Source organism: Rhamphochromis longiceps, linkage group LG9, assembly GCF_057381845.1.
Source record: "Rhamphochromis longiceps isolate RC_006_pf linkage group LG9, R_longiceps_female_GT1.1, whole genome shotgun sequence".
NCBI lineage: Eukaryota > Metazoa > Chordata > Actinopteri > Cichliformes > Cichlidae > Rhamphochromis > Rhamphochromis longiceps.
Genome location: NC_140565.1, coordinates 18,025,108 through 18,046,100, shown reverse-complemented (window position 1 = coordinate 18,046,100; position 20,993 = coordinate 18,025,108). Strand labels below are relative to the sequence as shown.

Here is a 20,993-nt window from a genome sequence, read left to right as displayed (position 1 = left end):
AGAATAATTCAGTTGTTTATTCAGCATTTATTTGGTTATTCTTTTAAAAATTATATTTTTTGTTTTCATGTTTTTCACATAAATTTTAGTTCATTTTAAATGGGAAATTCTGTATGAACATGCTATTAAATTGGGTTATACATATAGCTGGTTCACAGCAAAAGTTACAAGTCAAGGTATTTTAAATTTTAAGGTAAAGATCGTACAATATAATAGAGGACAAAACAGGACATATCTTTGTTATATTTTATGCAGCGAGTGTATATAATTGAGTGTTGTGTAACCATATTATTGTCTAGAAATGTTCATCCTCATAGCCCAAGTTATCTACAAAGAGGGCTGCAAATCCCATTTATTCCCCACAAAAGAAGCTTATCATCTTGCTCCACACTATATTAGGTATATGGGAGTATAATGAAAAGTATTATTTTTTTGTTGTCGTAAACATCAAAACCCTTTCCCTCTTTTTGTCTCGCCATCTTTCTTTCCTCCTCCTACCTCGCTCATACACACAAACACACCTGTGCGCCCCCACGTGCACACACAGGCCATTATTAAAAGCTGAGTAATCAATTCTGTATGGTCAGTGCCTTCACATTGCTGAAAAGAAGTCTTTTGAAGGGTATTGGAAACATTTCCCCCTACAGGCACAGAGTTTAATGAATAGCTGCACTGGATTATAATTCACACCGCCCAACTCTCACTGTTTGAGTTGAGAGTTAATACTCTCATTCTTTACTTTCTCGTCCGAGGGAGGAGACCGGTACTTGTTGAAACTGACAGCTTAAAAAGTCAAAGCTGTATTTCAAGCATGAGATCTGTACAGTTAATCAGACAAGGCGAACAGCTTAATTGTGTCCCATTGCTGGATTTATATTCCAATAATGACCATCACTTACCCCGGCGTCTGCGTCTGTCTGTCAGTGTTTGATTTGTGTTGTTTGTGAGCAGTGCAGACATAAAGAGGTCAGCTGTACAAATACCAAGAAATGCTGAACAGATTTCTACTTGCAGTATAGTCCCCCTTTTTTGATTTTGGTTATTCTAACACTTACTTCTGTTTCTCTCTGTCTCGACATTCATCCTTTCCATTCTCTCATCACCCTCTGTTGGATTCTTCCTGCCTTTTTTTTATCTTCCTGACATTCAGAAACAGCATTGCTGCCTCTGCAGTGTGTGCCTTCAATCTCAGTGCCATATCACAGGCTTTCAACGGGCCCTTCAAGTATCAGGAGAACTCAAGGTCGGCCTGGCTGCCCTACCCAAACCCCAACCCAGACTTTCAGGTAATGAAACTATTTAAGTCTGTTTATTTCGCAAACAAAGATAAGATAAGATAACCTTTATTAGTCCCACACGTGGGAAATTTGTTTTGTCACAGCAGGAAGTGGACAGTGCAAAAGTTATGATGCAAAAATTAGAATACAATAAGAATAAATACAGTACACAGCTGTACAGAATAGAATAAAATAATATACTATATACAGTAGAATAAAATAGAATAAAAATATACAATAAGATAAAAATAGAATACGAATGCTATATACAACTGAGTAAAAATACAACGATGCCAGAAAAGATTATTGCACTTAGTGTTATTGCACATGTGTGGATGTGTGTGTTTGTTCAGTTAAAGTCTTTGTTGTGGAGTCTGACAGCAGTGGGGAGGAAAGACCTGCGAAATCTCTCCGTCCCACACCGTGGGTGCCGCAGTCTCCCACTGAAGGAGCTGCTCAGTGCTGTCACAGTCTGCTGCATGGGGTGGGAGACGTTGTCCAACAGGGATGACAGCTTAGCCGCCGTTCTCCTGTCACTCACCACCTCCACTGGGTCCAGAGGGCATCCTAGAACAGAGCTGGCCCTTCGGATCACCCTGTTCAGTCTCTTCCTGTCCCCAGCAGAGATGCTGCCGCCCCAGCAGACCACACCATAAAAGATAGCAGAAGCCACCACAGAGTCATAGAAGGTCTTCAGGAGTGGGCCCTCCACCCCAAACGACCTGAGTCTCCGCAGCAGGTACAGCCTGCTCTGCCCTTTCCTGTAGAGGGCGTCTGAGTTATGAGTCCAGTCCAGTCTATTGTTCAGATGAACACCAAGGTACCTGTAGCTGTCCACAGCCTCAATGTCCATACCCTGGATGTTCAGTGGTTGCAGTGGAGAATGCTTGTGCCTGCGGAAGTCTACCACCAGCTCCTTGGTTTTACTGGCGTTGATCTGGAGGTAGTTCAGCTGGCACCAGTCCACAAAGTCTTGAGTCAGTCCTCTGTACTCCTTGTCGTCCCCATCAGTGATGAGGCCGACTATTGCAGAGTCATCAGAGAACTTCTGCAGGAAGCACTGGGTGGAAGTCTGCAGTGTAGATGGTGAAGAGGAACGGAGCCAGAACCGTTCCCTGTGGGGCCCCCGTACTGCAGACGACCCTGTCCGACACACAGCCCTGAGTCCTCACATACTGTGGTCGGTCGGTGAGGTAGTCCAAAATCCAGGTAGTGAGGTGATGGTCCACTCCAGAGTTCTCCAGCTTGTCCTTCAGAACCGAGGGAAGAATAGTGTTGAAGGCACTGGAGAAATCAAAGAACATGATTCTCACAGTGCTTCCAGCGGTCTCCAGGTGAGCGAGGGAACGATGTAGGAGGTGAATGACGGCATCATCCGCGCCAATGCCAGGCTGGTAGGCAAACTGAAGTGGGTCCAGTGATGAGCTTGTTAGGCGCCGAAGCTGAGCCAGGACCAACCGCTCCAGGGTCTTCATCAGGTGGGATGTCAGAGCCACCGGCCTGTAGCTGTTGAGGTCCTTGGGGCGTGAAGTCTTTGGCACTGGTACAACACAGGAGGTTTTCCAGAGCTGTGGGACTCTTCCCAACCTCAGGCTCAGGTTGAAGAGGTGCTCCATCACCCCACACAGTTGGTCCGCGCAGGACCTGACGACCCTCGAGCTGATGCCATTTGGGCCCGCTGCCTTCTTGCCATTAATCCTCCTCAGTTCCCTCCTAACCCGGGTGGTTGAGAGAGACAGGCTGGAGCCTTGTGTTGAGTGTGTATTGGATGCTGTTGTTGGGGGTGGGGAGGAGTGAGCAGGGTGAATAGAGGAGGTGTGAAGTGTCTGAGGTGTCAGAGGTGGAACAGCAGCAGTGGGGGTGGGTGAGTCTGCAGCCGATGTTGTAGACTGTCTCATGGTTGAATCAAATCTGTTGAAGAAATGATTCAGTTCATTTGCCCACCTCACATCCCTCCCAGGCAGAGAGTTCTGCTGTTTGTGGCCTGAGATGGTTCTGAGGCCTCTCCAGACTTCACCAACGTTGTTTTGCTGAAGCTGGTTCTCCATCTTCTGCCTGTAGCTGTCCTTCCCATTCCTTATCAGTCCCCTCAACTCTCTCTGCACCCTTTTCAACTCCTCTTTGGATTTGAAGGCCCTCCTCTTCTGCTTGAGGACAGCTTTAATTTCTGGGGTAATCCAAGGTTTGTTGTTGGAGAAACACCGTACAGTCCTGGTAGGTACGGTGTTATCCACACAGAAATTAATATAGTCAGTAATGCATGTAGTAAGGCTGTCGATGTCCTCTCCATGGTCGTCACAGATCACCTCCCACACAGTCGACTCAAAACAGTCCTTAAGAGCCTCCTCGCTCTCCTCTGACCATCTCTGCACTGTGCGGGTGGCTGGTGGCACCCTGCGCACTAAGGGCTCATACACAGGGACAAGGTGCACCAGGTTGTGGTCAGATTTGCCCAGTGGAGGGAGAGGTGATGAACTGTATGCCTCTTCAGCATTGGCATACAGTAAGTCCAGTGTTTTATTGTCTCTGGTTGAGCAGGTCACATACTGGGTGAAGGTGGGCAGTGTGGAGTCCAAAGAGGCATGATTGAAGTCCCCTGATATTATGAGAAGGGCTCTCGGAGATTGTGTTTGCAGTCTGCTGACCACTGAGTGGAGAGTGTCACAGGCTGCATCCGCGTTGGCCGAGGGGGGGATATACGCTGTTATTGCGATAACATGCGAGAATTCCCGGGGCAGATAGTACGGACGCATGCTAACGGCTAACAGCTCAATGTCTCTGCTGCAGAGTTGTTCTTTCACAGTGATGTGCCCAGGGTTACACCATCTGTCGTTCACAAAAACTGCCAGTCCCCCTCCTTTCCTCTTACCGCTCTCTCTCGTCCTGTCCGCTCGCAGCATCTGAAATCCCGGTAGTGTCACGCTTGTGTCCGGAGTTAGCGGTGTTAGCCACGACTCCGTTAGCATCATGATGCTACATTGCCGGTACTCCCTCTGTGACCAGGTTAGCGACGTGAGCTCATCCATCTTATTGGGCAAAGATCTTACGTTTCCAATGATTACAGAAGGAATAACGTCTCCTTCTCGGGCGACGGCGCTCCTTCCCAGCACGACACCCCCGTCTTTTCCTCCTCAGCTCGCTGGGAATGTCGGGTCTGTCCGCCGGCAGTACCGCTGCGGGACGCAGCGCTAACAGCTGATCCTTACTGTAAACAAAGGATCCCTGCTCTGGGTCCCCAGACACGCGTGAAAAAAGTAGAAATAAACTAAGAAAAACGACCAGAACTAGCACAAAACGGTAGATGCTTAAAAAATGTGTTTAATTTAGTCCCAATAATGCTCTCAGCTCTGTTGGACTAAAAGCCAAAAAGCGTTACAGTTATTGACTGTGCAATGGAGACCTCACTCACTATACAGAGAACCCGGGTTAAGCCTGGTAACCAAACTCACTAGCATGCTAACACTATTGCTAACGCTATTTTGCTAATGAGAATGCTAATTACTTCAGTTATCCCAATCCAGAGCTTTCGAACTCCACCTAAATGTTACAGATAGAGTCGATCAGATTTATGCTCTGGGGTTTGATGTCTGCACAAAAATTAATGCTTGTCAAGGCCAAAGTTTTGGACCAGTGATGCATTCCTCCATGCTGCTAGCATAGTTAAAACCATATGTGATGGAGCAGCTTTTTAAAGGATGTATGTGAGGTAAAGTTGAGATCTAGCTGCCCTTCTGTGACTGTGACTGATCTCTTTCTTTTTAAGCTAGGGGTCATTTAGACTCAACACACAATCAAATCAGTCATACAGTACAGCTGGGAGCACGCCCAAGGAAATATATGCATTTAGTGTGCATGCTGCATGTGTATGCTGATAAATAAATGTGTGCTTGCTTTGATCGGCCTTGGTCAGAGTCCGAGGAAGCTCTTCACTCTCATTAATTTTCTCTCTCTTTCAGTCACCTCTCTCCTCTGCTCATGAGCACAACTGTGGGCCTCCTAATAAACTGTCCTTGTTTTGCACAAGTGGCACTTTATGTTTATGCTCCATCCTAAAACCCGCAGGGGCAAACCAAGCACCTTATTCTGATTTGAAGCACTCCTCCATACTGATGGCATAGCGGGAATGCTTTATTAGCAGAAGAAGTGGCTCTCAGTTGTTGCAGGCTTAGCAGATAGCGAATGAGCTAATCCTCGCAGCTCTCCGTGAGGGATTCAAATCCCTCTGAGGCATGGCTACCAGTGGTGAGCAAACCCCTTGTTTCCACACATCATGGCCCTCGACCGTTTTCCCACCAACAGATGCATGAGTATTCACGATGCCTACTATCGAGAACTAACGCAGACACGTTATCTGCGGAAAAAGTGGCTGAAATGCACATAGAGAAAAATGCTGGGTGTGATAGTATTCTAAAAAAAAACATGCACATACATATGAATTTGTAAGCTGTCACTGTCACCACGTATTCACATTTCTGCACATCAGCACCATCAAGAAAACCAGTGCTCCTTATCTGGTCACAGATGTATCCTCTTCAGCACCTTGTACATGTAGGTACATCATCGGTGGGGGGGTTCTATGCACTATAGACTTTTATACGGCTTCTTCCTCTTCCATCTCATCTTTCCACTTAAGCTCAGGCACAATGGCTGCTCCTCACCACTGGACCGATGCGCACTTTATCTAGGTTTCAGTGACATCTTCATCAAGCATTTGTCAATGTTGGAGGATTAGATTTACGAGCACAGGATTTATAGCCTGTCCTTTTTTTTCAGGCCTTTCTACAAGCACACCTACAAACCTACACACACACACACACACACACACACACACACACACACACACACACACACACACACACACACACACACACACACACACACACGAGTGAATGCACAAACAAACACCTACAGGAAACTTGCAGCCATGAAAGCCACTGGCCACGTACATGTCTACCGTACACAAATACGCCCTCAAAAATAAAGGGTTATAGATTGCTGCCAAATAGAGATAATTATGACTGCGAGCTCATCACTCAACACACACATACTGGTCATTGATTGAGAGCTTAATTCCCTGTCTGTCTGCAAAGAAAAGCCCCCCATTTATTTGAACCACGCGGATTGATTCTGGAGAGTTTATTCAGGCGATGAGTCATGTTTGCTGTACATTAGGAGCTAATGCCTTCTATGAGTTGTATAGGTTTTCTGTCACTCTGTAATTGCTAACAGTAAAAACACATTCATTGCTTATGTCTGAAAATAAACTTTAAAGTTCAACTCAAACCCAAATATGAATGTCCTTATTATGGTTTATATTTAGATGTCAGGAAAATAAAAGTGTCAGTTTTCTTTGCCTTCCTTTGGCTGTTATATATAATCATAAAATTGACCAATAAAATAACCAGATTTAGTTCTAACCCACATTGTTTTTAAAATACTGAATAACCTGGAAGGTTAGGGGGAAGAGAGTGGAATAGCATGCTATCAGACCGACCCACCTGGATGGATTTCTGAGTGGCACTTATCATCCTGCCAGAGCGCAGTCCACTGGTGATGCACGAGACAGCTGATGTTGGATGGGTCCTCAGCCAAATAATGGCTGTGTCCCTCACCTTGACTGTACTGAGGAAATCACAACATCCATCTCACGGTTCATTCACAGATGTCATAGACCCTCACTGGTCAGTGTCTGACTTTGTCTCACTGTGGCAGAAATATAGTCACAACGACACTCTGGGATTCAGAGACACGCACACAATGCAAGGACAAACCGCAAAAGGAAGCCTTACACGTGCGTTGCTATTCAGGCTGCATCGCGTAGACACGCAGCACATTTTTGGCACAAGCAGGAAGTTCATTTTAGGCAGTCTGGCACATGGGCACACTCAGTGTTGCTCCTGCTTGTCCTTCAGGGCTTTAATTTCCCATTTCCTGATGTGGCGAGGGCACTGATCCATTCACCAGTGTGGGGAAGCCCTCTACGATTCTCATCTGTCAGCCCTGGGAAGGCCGAGGATTGATCTCTATAAAGTCTCTGTCATGTTCATACTGTAGCTAGTCAGCAGGAACTAATTACCACCCAAGGTCCAGTTTCAACCAAGTAAGAAATGAGTGTGTATAGTTATCCTGGAGCAAACATGATCCTATGTACAAAACAGTCATTTGGGCTGATGCAAGTGCAGAACAAAGCTTATTTTGCTTTTCTCTGCTTTATCAGTTAGTATAGGACTATTCTTTGTGAACTGGGCCTCAATCCATGATCCTGAACCCAGCCTGGGACCTCTTTTACTGAAGAGGACATGCATGGTTAGCTTTACTCATCCAGCTCTCCCTCAGCAGAAATGGCTTTATGCCTCACCTTGTCCCTTTCAGCTTGGTGGAGAAAAGGATCTACATTTCCACTTTAAAAAGCATGAGGATCATCCTGTGAATACCAAGTGCCTCGCAAACATTGACTTTTAGAGAGCTGAGAAGCACAGCCAGGTTTTCAGTATATAGCTTTCAGGTAATCCAATGTGTTTTCAAATAGTTTATGTACCTTTAAGAAGTACAGTTAGGTCCATATATATTTGGACACTGCCACAAGTTTTGTTTTTTTTACCTGTTTACTGAAACATTCCGATTATAGGTATATAATGGACATGGAGATAATGTGTAGACTCTCAGCTTTTATTTGAGGGTTGTCACTCAAACAAGCCTTTTGTTGATCTACATATTTTATTTTATTTTATTTTATTTTTTACATTATTTACATTTGATCTTTTACATTGTATATAATGTCTATTGATTTTATTGTTTATTTTAATATTTTAATATTTGTGTACAGCGCTTTGTGATTGCCTGTCTGCGAAAAGCGCTTAATAAATAAAGTTTACTTACTTACTTACTTACTTACTTACATTTAAACTGGACGAAGGGTTTAGTAACTTTCGAGCCACTGAAATGAAGGTATTGTGTTAAAAATGCTTTAGTTCCTCACATTTTTATGCAATCTTTTTATTTAAAAAAAAAAGACAGCTTTAAGTCTGCACTTCCACTGCATCTGAGTTGTTTCATTTAAAATCCATTGTGGTAATGTACAGAACTAAAAGTAGAAAGAAAAAGTCTCTTCCCAAATATTTATGGACCTAACTGTAGATACACTTTACAGTTTGTTTAAAATCTCAGTGATCACGTTACACAGAAAGTTGCAAAGTGTTTTTTTTTTTTTTTACAATAGTAGTGCACTGTGATGTGTGATAGTGATGGCTGGAACTATACTGAATTTGAAAAACGACGTTTCAAAATCGTAAAAATCGTTTTAGTAACATCCAATAAAAAGATTCAGTTAACAATACAGTTTTAAAAATGAACACACTTGGGTTTTACAATGTCCTCTAACGTGAAAAAGGAAACCATACTCCTCTTGACTCCTTAATATTTCCGTCTTTAAAATCCCATTTGGAGAGTGTTCACTTTATTGAACTGTTTTTTTTTTTTTAGTAATAGACTCTGGGAAATATGTTACATAGCGGATATTTCTTATTATAAGCCAGCGCCGCAGCACTGACTCTGCTTCAGTCGCAGGTCTCTACCGGGACTTGAGAACTCCAAGTAAACAATGCCTGATAAAATCTAATTTATCTGTAACAATGGAATTCACTCATTTCTGTGAGACACTTCTGTTGTTTTGACTGCAGATTTTTACAGTCCAAAAATCGTGGGTGCAAGCCATTTTGAGTGCAGGGTGGGAGTTCTTTGGTTGAATGATATTGTTGCATGCTTTATTTTCAGAGTAGCAATAACGAAGACCTGAAAAGTGATTTAAGAAGATACTTTTGAGGTAAAGAATGACAAAATCAAGACACACTGTTATGGGGGTACCAATAAAGCTCACCAGCAATATATATGCATATGAGGAGAAGAATCTAATGAAAGAGATAACTACTTGCTCAGTCAAACATCACATTCAGACTCCTTCCATCAGCCTCGGTGTATTGACTACAAAGTCTTGAGGTTGTGAGGATAGAAAACCAGTGCAACGACTCAGCAATTGACTTTCAAGCCTTGTTCATTTAATCATTCAATCCCTCCCTTTTCCATCTCTGGTGGTACTTCTGAACAAAAAGCTTAAGCTTATTAACTTGCCATCCCAGAGGCTTTTATTAATGAAATCAGTCAAACCTTTTCTTTTTTTTCTTCCTTTCCGACTCCCCTACCTTCCCCACAGTGTGGCACCATCGACTCCGGCGCTTACGTGAACCTGACTCAAAGAAACTTGCAGGATGCGCAGAAGTTTTTACTGATGCATGAGGTGATCCAACCTGTGGTTCCTGTGCCCTACTTCATGGAGGACAACGTCCGCTTCACTCATGTGGCAGTGGATGTGGTGCAGGGGAAAGACACGCTGTTCCACATCATATATTTGGCCACAGGTAGGTCTTTAAGATTGCATCTACATATTTCTTTTTCATGCACATTGAGTTTTGGACCTTCTGATGTCAATGTGTGACATATTAAAGGGTCTAAAAATAAATTTTCTCTATTAGCTTCTTGTTATGAGGAACAGTATCCTACATAAACATGTTATTTATTTAAAGTGGGCAAAATTAGAGCTAAATTTGTCTTAATTCATAAAAAAGGGTCATTATTTTTCAAATGTTAGCTTTAATTGTTACTTCGACAGCCATGAATATTGGTTGTCACAGTAAAATACTTAAAATTATACTCTCATAATTGAAGTGCACTCTGTACGTGAAAAATAGGGGGCTGTGTGAAGACAAATGAAACCAATCTATCAGTATGATTATCATGTAGACGCCAAAGCTCTGTCTTTGACATGGGTTTAAATCACTTTTTTACCTCCATATGTTCTCCATATGCACTGACGCAACATAAACTATTATGCAGGCAGGCTCACCACATGTCACTCCCATGCAATCCCTCATGAAGAGATCATAAATACCATGAAACAACAGACAGCGATGCATCAAAAGCAGACAGATGGATAATTAATAACACACACACATTCAGCCCTTGCACGGTTACCCAGTCTGACGTGCGTGGTGCCGTCTGCTTATCAGTCCACTGTTTGATCATAATGGCGTGACAATATGTGATGTTAGACTTGGCAAGGTGGGGGAAACGGTATCAGCAAGACACCAGATAGGCACCAGGGTGTCTTTATTATGATATAACACACATACGTGGATTATGAACAGGTGTACTGAGCAGAATTTGAATGTAGTGACCCACTTCACTGTGCTAATGTACCATAAGCCCACTGGGAAATGTCAACATGATCTTCCTGTTGTAGCGTCAGTGTTATTTTTGGATATCTCATATACAAGCATACAAGCTCTTTTTCTCCCTCTTACTTACACACACACGAAAACACACACACACACAAACACACACACAACCTGTTCCAGTTCGCTGCCTCCGTGCTTGGCATCTCCCTCAAAAACTCCCCTCTCATTGTTTGCATGGGGCTGTGATCAATGTAGCATTGGACCAGAGTTGCCCACACTGCAAGTTCCCTAGACACTAACCAGACGCTAATGAAAACATCTGAAATGCCGCCAAGGCCACTGGCTAGCACACATACTGTACCTAATCACATGCCATTATTAACGCCTAAACACACCCCACTGATTGGGGCCATTGTGGAAAAGCTGCTAGCTACAACTAGGGGTCCAAAGATGTGAAGGTGTGGGGGTTTTCAATTTGAACATGTGGCAAGCAGTCACCTTGTTTTTCAGCCCTCGTTAGGAGTTTCTGCCCTGAAGCAGTATTTATTTTCTTTCCATTAACGTGAACAGAATTCAGTTAAAAGCAAAAGACTTTTAAATTCATTGTTCACCGCAGTGCTAAACTTTTAACCAGGTAAATCCTTTAAGAAAAAAAACAATGCTTTTCTTACTCATAAGGCATTAATGATTAAAACTTTAGCTAATTAGTCATTTGCAAAAGTAATTAGATACAGTAACTGTGACCTTAGACGTCCTCACACGGATGCATATAAAGCATATCAGAAGTAAGACATATACATATATTAATATAAGCTACATTTGCAACAGCACAAAAATAGAAGTAGGATTACATTAATCTTTGATTAAACAGATAATGCTATAATTATCTATTATAATTTATCTGCTATGATTTAACTTTGAGCAAATAAGAAGTTAATGATTTTGATTAAATATGAATCGAATGATCTGAAATCATTGCACTGTATTTTTAATTAAACTTCAACATACAGTCACAACGTTTTTCTGAAACACGTGTGCACAATAAAATAATCTTGGATTTAAAAATAGAAAACCTTTTTTTAAAACTAATTTGAAAGTACGGGGTAAGAATAACACCTATGCACATATAGTAGCTGCCTACACATAAATAGTATAATATGAAGGATGATAAATGGTGATACTACTAATTAATACTATTTTGTCTTATGCCATACGTGTTATTATTTGCCACGCTTGTGGATCAGTCTACCTAATGACTGCTGGCCTGCTGAGACTTTTTAAAACTTATTTTACTTTTCATATATTTTACTTTATTTTACTTTTCATATATTTAATGGCATGTTCATTGAATCATTCCTTTACATGGTTAATCCTCTTTTATTATATTTGTGTATCTATTTGTTCACTTTAGTATCTATTTGTTCACTTTAGTTTCCCTTACATCTTTTTTTATCTGTCAGGTGGGTGTCGATATCTAGGTGGGGTTGTAGGGACAGAGGGGTGATGAGAGGGATGAGTGAAAAAGGTGTTTGTGCCCGGCTGTGTATTTTTGTTTATTTTCTCCTTTTAATGTGTACAGAAATCTGAGTTGCATCTTTATTGTATGAGAAGTACTTTGAAAATAAAGTTTTGATTGATTGATTGATTTATACAGTACAATATGAGTGAGTAGCTATCTATTAGCTAGCTAGCTAGATCAGCTAGCTATCAATAGCTACCTTAATGTTAGCCACAATTAGCACAATTAAAGTAAGCTACTTTTTGCTGCTCCCTTATTCACACGGGGTCTCCACAGCAAGTAGTGGCCCAGTATGTTTGATTTGGTAGATTTAAACCCTTCCTGATGTAACCCAAAAGGAGTTTGTGTCTCCTCCCAGGGAAAAAAACAGTGGATTGTTTGCTTGCTAATGCATAAACCACTGCACTATGGAGCTACTCCCTATCCTCTATCTAATCAACTAAATTCAGCTCATGTTTCTGGTTCCAACCCAGAACTCCATCCCTTTAATGTCTCTGCAAAGGTAGTAACTCTAAGACCCATATATTTATGGACTACAGGCAGAGTGGTCTAATATCTGGCATCCAAAACAAGCAAGCCAGCCAACTCCCAAATACCAAAGTAATGTAGCCTTACTGGGATTCTACACTTCTTGCTACTTCCAGAACTAATTGCTCCCTTGCCCATAGTGCTGGGGGCAAAACCTAACTTCTGCATCCCCTGCCTTAAAAATATCTATTAGCATGTCACGTCTTCCGTAGGCATCACTGTGCACCTAATTATTTTTTCTTCACCCAGGGGATTGCATGTATAATAGATGATATTTGTTTTAACTCTCTCCAAAGAAAATGTGTCCCTAACCTTATCCCATGGGGCCCACCTTTACAGAAAATAAGGTTCGGGACACATTCACGGTGACATGGATTTACACACTCCTCTCTCTCAAAGCTACAAAGAGGTTTTATCCCCTGGAATATCCCTCAAAGCAAAGTAGGCCAGAAATCATGGATTCAGGTGCCATATCAATTCCCTGGTTGCATCGACAGTGCTGCATGTTGACGGCATAACAGAGCTCGGCACACCAGCCATCGCCATTCTTTTTGACAGTATTATTTCACAGCCGCTGTGTTAGGAAGTAATTGTTATTTGTGTGCGCTCGCACCCTGAGTTCACATCCAGCAAATATGTGTTGTTGTTGTTTACCCTCCTCAAACTCCTCTATTGTTACCATGGCTCTCTTTTTGCTCTTTCCTCCACCTTTTCTTGTTCAGAAAATGACCCTCCTTCCTCTTTGTGACCAAATCTTCACCTCAGCTCTTTCTCTCTCTTCTAGATTACGGTACTATCAAAAAAGTGCTTTCCCCGCTCAACCAGTCTACAGGGAGCTGCCTTTTAGAAGAGATCGAGCTGTTCCCTCCCAGGAAGAGGCAGCACATCCGGAGCCTGCTGATCCTGCACAGCCGCAGCGAGCTATACGTGGGTGTGAGAGACCAGGTCATCAAGATCCCGCTCAAGAGATGCAGCTACCACAAGAGCAGAGAGTGAGTACATGCGCAAAGAAACCAACAAACCAACACCGTTAATCTCAGTTGAAATGGTCAAAAAAGCAAATGTGCTTACAACGAAATTTTAAAGCTCCCTCTTTCACGAGATGCTCTTTATCTGAGGGAGCCAGGCCTTTGTGTTGATCAGGGGCCTTTGGTGAGATTAAAAATCCTCTAAATCAGCTTTGTCTGAGCAACTGGAGGTGCCCACGGCTGCCCTGTCTCGATGTCGCTCATTGTCATTGACCCGCCCACAAAACCACATGTTTTCTGCCTCGTGCACAGTGCTGCAGCGACCGTGTGCGTGTGTTTATCAGATATATTGAGTTTCTGTCTGTCTGGAAGAAGCTCCATCAAGGTATAAATATTGGCAAAGAAAACCTGAGACAGAGGCCGGGGTGTGAAGACTCACTAAGATTGGGATCCCATCCATCATGGCACACAGGAAAGGAATCACACCTGCATACCTTGTCTCTCGCACAATGAGCTGTTATTGGAATACACAAAAGACTTAAGGCTTCATATTACAGCTGTGGCTCTGTGATATATGCTGCAGCCATAATGGCACTTCATCACATCGCTGATGCTTTTTTTTTTTTCTTAAAGAGAGAATTCAGAACAGAAAAAAACAGATAAAAGTAATAAAATCTTGGACACGGACTGGCAGCTACAGGGAGTGTTTCTGGGATCATCACTGACATTTCTTTGAGGTTTGCCTATTTGAAATATTAGACGGCTGTCTCCGTGTTTTGCTGTGTGGCTCACCGATGGGAGGTGTACGATCTGTACAGCCCTTAAGGCCCCATGAAAGACAGGTACTGACGTGTTACTTCTCCCTTTCATTTTGTTCTCCTGTCTTTGGCCCTGATATTTTGTCTGGACACCTACAGTCACCCAGACATTATGTCAGCCACTTTGTGTGTGCAGGAAAGCATGAGTCTTCCCTTTCTGCAATTTTATACAGCCAGATAGGGTATGATCATGTGTTGCTTGCATAAGCTCACTTGTTTGTGTGTGCATGCGGTTCATTGTTATGAAACCCACGGACAACTTTGTTACATTTCACTAGGGGCATGTCAGGCAACATTGAAGCCTGCGGCTCAAAGATATGTCATTGTGCTGTCAGTGCAGACTTTTATTTATATGAAAATAGTAACATCGGGCTTTTTATTGCACTCAGCAAAACATCTGAAGTGGATACGGCAAAAACAGACCCAGTTATCTTTACTACAGCATTCTCATGTGGGAGCTGATAAGCTATTTGAGTCAGGAATGTATGTGTGCCCGTATGTGATGGCATGAATGTAATCCTGGTGTTTGACTGAAGATTACCTGAAAAATCAGTCACTAAACTGTGTTAGGAGATAATTCTAGGATGCTGATGCATTGCAATGCATGATGGTGATTTACATTCCCACTGTAAATTTTCTTCTTTGTCCTCTCCCAAACGCTCTCTGTACCCCTCTCTTGTTTTTTTTCTTATTTCCTGTGCCGTCACTCTTTTGACACTTTCCCCAGCATTTTATCTCTCGCAGTTCTATATTTCCATACATCACCTATTCCAGCACCTTATCGTTTAGCTCTCCCAGTAATCTCCCTCTTCTTCCTGATATTTGATTTCATGTCAAGCAACGATGCAGAGGTGTCTGTATGCATACATGACAGGTTAATAAAAGCCCATTAAATGCCGAACTTGATTCTCTCCTTTCAGAGCCTGTGTAGGAGCGAGGGACCCGTACTGCGGTTGGGACCTGCTGCTAAAGAAATGCACCACTCTGGAGGAAAGCATCAGAATGAGCCAGTGGGAGCAAAGCATCTCAAAATGCCCGGTGAGTATCATGAAGCTATTGTGTGATGTGCACAGACTTCATTGTAGCTTACTTGCTTGGTGTTTGATTGCTTTAGTTTTCTTTTTTCAGCTTTCAAACTTAACAAAAGTTGGCAGAAAACACAATAATCCTTGCTCCACCTGCAAGCTCACTCTCTTTTTTGCATGTATTCGTTTCTTACATTAATTTGTACTCTTCCCCATTGAAAGCTACATCCTGCTCTCCAGATCTTCACGGCTCACGAGCAGTCCCTAAAACCAGCACTGTGAAACATATCCTTCCCAACAACAAAAGACATCTCAGGACTGAACAACTTGACTTTATGGGAACTGCATGTACCCTCAGAATGATCGAGGACGCTGCCTCAATCATTCACCTCCGGCTGCTGGTTCATTAGCACAACAGTTCTTCCATTTATTTTTAACGTACACCAGCATTGGGAGCCGTATTAGGGGGCGGTAAGCCTATCAATTTGAGCAGTGTTTCACAGACATCAGTTTCAAGCCAGTCAAGAGTGCTGTGTAGCTCTTTTATGTGGCTTTATATTCAGGGAAATATTTGGCACTCAAGCCATGGCATCTGTCAGCAGAGCTCTGGCAGAAAGCTAGCCAACACCACATCCGCATATCCATTAAGAGCATACATGAACACAATTACACATGCATATATGTGCATGAATAAGCATTACCATTACCAACTGCAACAGTGAGTTTTTTCTTTGTGCCAGAGGCAAAAGCTTCATGAGCTCACCACAACATTTCTAGTCAATATTTTATCAAGATCACATTTTCACTGAAGCAATTTCAGCTTCAAAACATTTAGCTCTGCTACTTATGATCAGTTGAGCATTTTGGTGAATCATTTTAATGTGCGGGAAATTTACATCAAGAGTACAGTTTGGCCATATTTCAGAGCTGCAACATCACTGGAGTGCCCAAAAGCACAAGGTGTGCAATACTCAGAGACATGGCCAAGGTAAGAAAGGCTGAAAGACGACCACCACTGAACAAGACACACAAGCTGAAACGTCAAGACTGGGCCAAGAAATATCTCAAGACTGATTTTTCTAAGGTTTTATGGACTGATGAAATGAGAGTGAGTCTTGATGGGCCAGATGGATGGGCCCGTGGCTGGATTGGTAAAGGGCAGAGAGCTCCAGTCCGACTCAGACGCCAGCAAGGTGGAGGTGGAGTACTGGTTTGGGCTGGTATCATCAAAGATGAGCTTGTGGGGCCTTTTCGGGTTGAGGATGGAGTCAAGCTCTACTCCCAGTCCTACTGCCAGTTTCTGGAAGACACCTTCTTCAAGCAGTGGTACAGGAAGAAGTCTGCATCCTTCAAGAAAAACATGATTTTCATGCAGGACAATGCTCCATCACACGCGTCCAAGTACTCCACAGCGTGGCTGGCAAGAAAGGGTATAAAAGAAGAAAAACTAATGACATGGCCACCTTGTTCACCTGATCTGAACCCCATTGAGAACCTGTGGTCCATCATCAAATGTAAGATTTACAAGGAGGGAAAACAGTACACCTCTCTGAACAGTGTCTGGGAGGCTGTGGTTGCTGCTGCACGCAATGTTGATGGTGAACAGATCAAAACACTGACAGAATCCATGGATGGCAGGCTTTTGAGTGTCCTTGCAAAGAAAGGTGGCTATATTGGTCGCTGATTTGTTTTTGTTTTGTTTTTGAATGTCAGAAATGTATATTTGTGAATGTGGAGATGTTATATTGGTTTCACTGGTAAAAATAAATAATTGAAATGGGTATATATTTGTTGTTTGTTAAGTTGCCTAATAATTATGCACAGTAATAGTCACCTGCACGCACAGATATCCCCCTAAAATAGCTAAAACTAAAAAACTAAAAACTACTTCCACAAACATTCAGCTTTGATATTAATGAGTTTTTTGGGTTCATTGAGAACATGGTTGTTGTTCAATAATAAAATTATTCCTCAGAAATACAACTTGCCTAATAATTCTGCACTACCTGTATGTTCACGTCTGGTTTCACACAGTCACAGTGGCTTTGTCCATTTTTTATATCTTCTCTCTATAAGTTGTTGTTATATGATGTAAAATTTTACAAAATAAAAGTGTAAAAATCAAGTTGTCGCTCCCATTTTCCTAACAGTATCACAGCTTAAAGTAATTGTCATCTGTCTAATCATGGACGTGAGACAGCATGGCTTATCTTTTAATCTAACTGTCATTTGGGGGGTTCACATCTCCCCCGCCCCCCAAAATCCAAGTTATTACTTTAAATGCTGATTGAAGATATTACCTGTGTTTCTTGCTGCATAGCCACTAATACTTTAGTTTTTATGCATTTTCAGGTGGCCACATATCACTGCCCACACCACTGATGGGGTATATATTTTCTTGGTTAACCTTTGTCTGGTCCGGTCTAGTCCATTTAGAGTGATCATGAGTTAATCTAAATGAACTTTATATGCTGACACTGAGGAATGGCCAGACAGTAGGAGTCTACAACAATTCATTCGCAGTTTGTAAAACCTGAAAATAAAGAAGCGTTCTTTTATCACAGCTACAGTTTCACTCCCTGTGAGTCCATTAACAGTTTGCAAAGGCTAAACTGGCTGAATGTCTGTTCTCCTGCGAAGTGGAAGCCTGGAGTTGGAGGCCAGTCAAGGGTTTGCACACTGAGTAGTGTTGTGTAGGCAGAGACAGGAGATACGCTTTACCAACCTATTCATAATCGCCATCTGGCTTCACAGTCTCATGTCTGGAAACAAGCAAAAAAATGTGTTTTGCTGTGGTTTTAGGGGAGGTGAAAGTCTTAGTAACAGACATTTTTGTCCCAATTTTAACTCAGGTAAAATGGAAATCTTTACTCAATATTTTTGGTAAGGTATCCGCTTTGCCTGTCCTCCACCAAGCCCAAATCTAAACCATGTTTTTTATATATATATTTTTGAATAAAAAGAGACCCCTCTCTTGCTTTTTCAGTCAGGGAAAGAAAGTATTATTTTTATATTCCATAAAGAAATATGAGTGCTTTTCATCATCTTTCAGATTTTTTCTATTGTCCTCTTTCTGGCGCCTTTTCCCTTCTATTTTGGCATTTTAATGAAAAAAAACTACATTTCCTGACAGTAAAAAAGTAATTTTATTTCTCTTTGGATCTTTATTTTTTAATGAGAGATATATACAGCATGAAATATTCATCTACCAAATCATTTATAGCCTCAGCTGTAAATGATATTGCAATATTTCTGCATTGGCTGTCGCTGTATAGTTGTTTGCTTTCTAGGCAGCCCATTGATGTTGTCTGCCTCAGCCAAGGGTACCCCATTTAGGCACACAGCAGAGTTCAATTACCAAAAAGAGCGGAGGCCAGACGGTATTCTGCTTCTGCCAAAACTGCTGATGATCACGCTCCCTCTTCCCCTTGTGTGAAAGTGTTCTTTGCATTTTTAAATCATCCTGAAATGTTGCGGCGACATGGCTCATATCATCTGCAGCTCTGAATCTCACAACGGCGCTTTTTTGTATTTAGCTCATACGCCTAGGACATCAGTCGTAATTCATAGCGGCTGCAATATCAGAGCCTTCCTGTTCGATTCTGTTTTGCTTCACATATTCAGTTATGAGGCCACTTTTATTTCCTCATATTTCTGTCCTTTGAATGTGTCCATTCACAGCCTTGATCTGCATTTATGAATCTCTATTTTCCCGTTTTCGTCGCTCATCATTTCCTGATGCAATTTTTGTGTATCTTCCTTATGTTTACAGCACATAAATGTGCAATTTGGGGTGTGCTGTAGATGTAATGTTTTTTTTTTTCTTTGCATCTATTAGAGGAAAATTGATTTCTGTTTTCATCCACCGATGGGCTGAATTTCACAGAGCAATACCTTCCTGAGAGCATCACTCAATGACCATTTTCTGAGAAAGCCATTACTTTCAGGTGTTTTATTTTTGACCTTCTCTGTTGCTGCTAGGTTCGTAATGTTACAGTCGATGGAGGCTTTGGTGCCTGGTCCGGCTGGTCCACTTGTAGCCACAACGACGGAGGCAGTGCAGGGTCTTGTCTGTGTCGGACGCGAGCCTGCGATAACCCAGCCCCGCAGTGTGGTGGGCAGCAGTGTCATGGGATCAGTGTTGAGGTCGCCAACTGCTCCAGGTAAACTACTTTGTTGATGCAGCAGCACATATGTGCAAATGTTTCTAAATTGTCTATGAATATTTTTGCATACATCTATGTAGGGAATGATAGAACTGGAACTTTGAGTAACGTTTGAACAGCGGGCACGTCAACATTATTCCCCTATTCAGCTGCTCGGTGACTCAAAGGTTGACAGTTCCCAATAGTAAGGTGTACTAGATATGTGGTCTCTAGTCACAGACATAAAACACAAGTTGATGTCCTTTTTGGTCGCTGTATTCAAGATGGCGGGGTAATATAGAGACTTCTACAAATTTTAAATTAAGGCATCAGTTTCTTGGAAGATGTAATTACAGATTAATCAATATGTACTTATAAGTAACATTGATTTTTTTCTATAAAGTAACCTTGAAAACGACTGACTGTACCTTTAACAGTGAGGTTGAGATGTTAGTTAATTTCCTGGAGAATTGCATCTACTCCTTTGGTATCTACACACAGCCAGTCATTATGTGTTACATCCTCACTGTCACCTATTTAGGGATAACAAGTGTTGATTGGGCGTTGCCTTTTTTTGCACCGCATCAGCTGACGTGACTGTTTTTAACTCTCACAGTTAAAGTTGGAGCTGCATGATTCTTCAGGCGGCTATACAAGGATGTGAGCATATTCATTCATGAAGGATGAGGCATTTTGATGAAGGGAAGTTAGAAACAGTCAATTAATCTTTTGCAGTAATAAATGTCTGAGCGTAATCATAAATGCTTATCTCAAACTCGGAGCCTATTATTACATTTAAAATGAAACAGACACGTGAAAACACATCCCTTTATCTGATTTGTTTCACTGGCTCATTTTCCCTTAATATGTGCTACAAAGATTGGTCTGATCGCCAGCAAGCAGCACAGTGGTGAAGTGGTTAGCACCATCGCCAAAAAGGGAGAAGGTTCAGATTGCAGGCTGGTCCTTACTCTTCCCGTGTGGCTAAATTGACCATAGGTGTGAATGTGATGGTGAATGGCAGCGTGTTTCTCTGTGTTAGCCCTGAGAAAGGTCGTGCTGTTCCTCTGAGCAACATGCGATGAGGAATGGCTTCTCAGCCAAGACCTTCTTCTTAAACAATAAAGACAGGACAATCTGGTACAAGCAAGACCAATTGCACAGCTTCTCAATCAGTGGCTAAAGTCACAGACTGACATTACTTCGTCTGTCACCATAGAAATGGAGCGTGGACGCCCTGGACTTCCTGGTCTCCCTGCAGCACCACCTGCGGTATTGGCTTTCAGGTGCGTCAGCGTTCGTGCAGCAACCCGACCCCTCGCCACGGCGGACGAGTATGCGTGGGCCAGAACCGCGAGGAGAGGTGAATAATGCAAACACAACACCCACACGTATACATCGGTCAACATGAGCCGATTCAAGTAAAAACAAGCTTTACAAGTGCGTTTGGATCCATGCATGTTTAAGTTAAGGGAAAAAGAAA

At 42.3% G+C, this 20,993-nt stretch overlaps 1 protein-coding gene across 3 annotated transcripts in view; it reads left to right on the top strand.

Annotated features, from left to right (window-relative positions):
- Positions 1-20,993, top strand: part of sema5a (sema domain, seven thrombospondin repeats (type 1 and type 1-like), transmembrane domain (TM) and short cytoplasmic domain, (semaphorin) 5A) — a 155,390-nt gene that overhangs the window by 83,948 nt on the left and 50,449 nt on the right. For all 3 annotated transcript variants that reach the window (XM_085418595.1, XM_085418594.1, XM_085418593.1), the window contains exons 9-14: positions 1,151-1,286; positions 9,487-9,691; positions 13,339-13,546; positions 15,261-15,378; positions 19,347-19,528; positions 20,730-20,873. In XM_085418595.1, the coding sequence (XP_085274721.1) occupies positions 1,151-1,286; positions 9,487-9,691; positions 13,339-13,546; positions 15,261-15,378; positions 19,347-19,528; positions 20,730-20,873 (993 nt within the window). The remainder of the gene's footprint in view (positions 1-1,150; positions 1,287-9,486; positions 9,692-13,338; positions 13,547-15,260; positions 15,379-19,346; positions 19,529-20,729; positions 20,874-20,993) is intronic.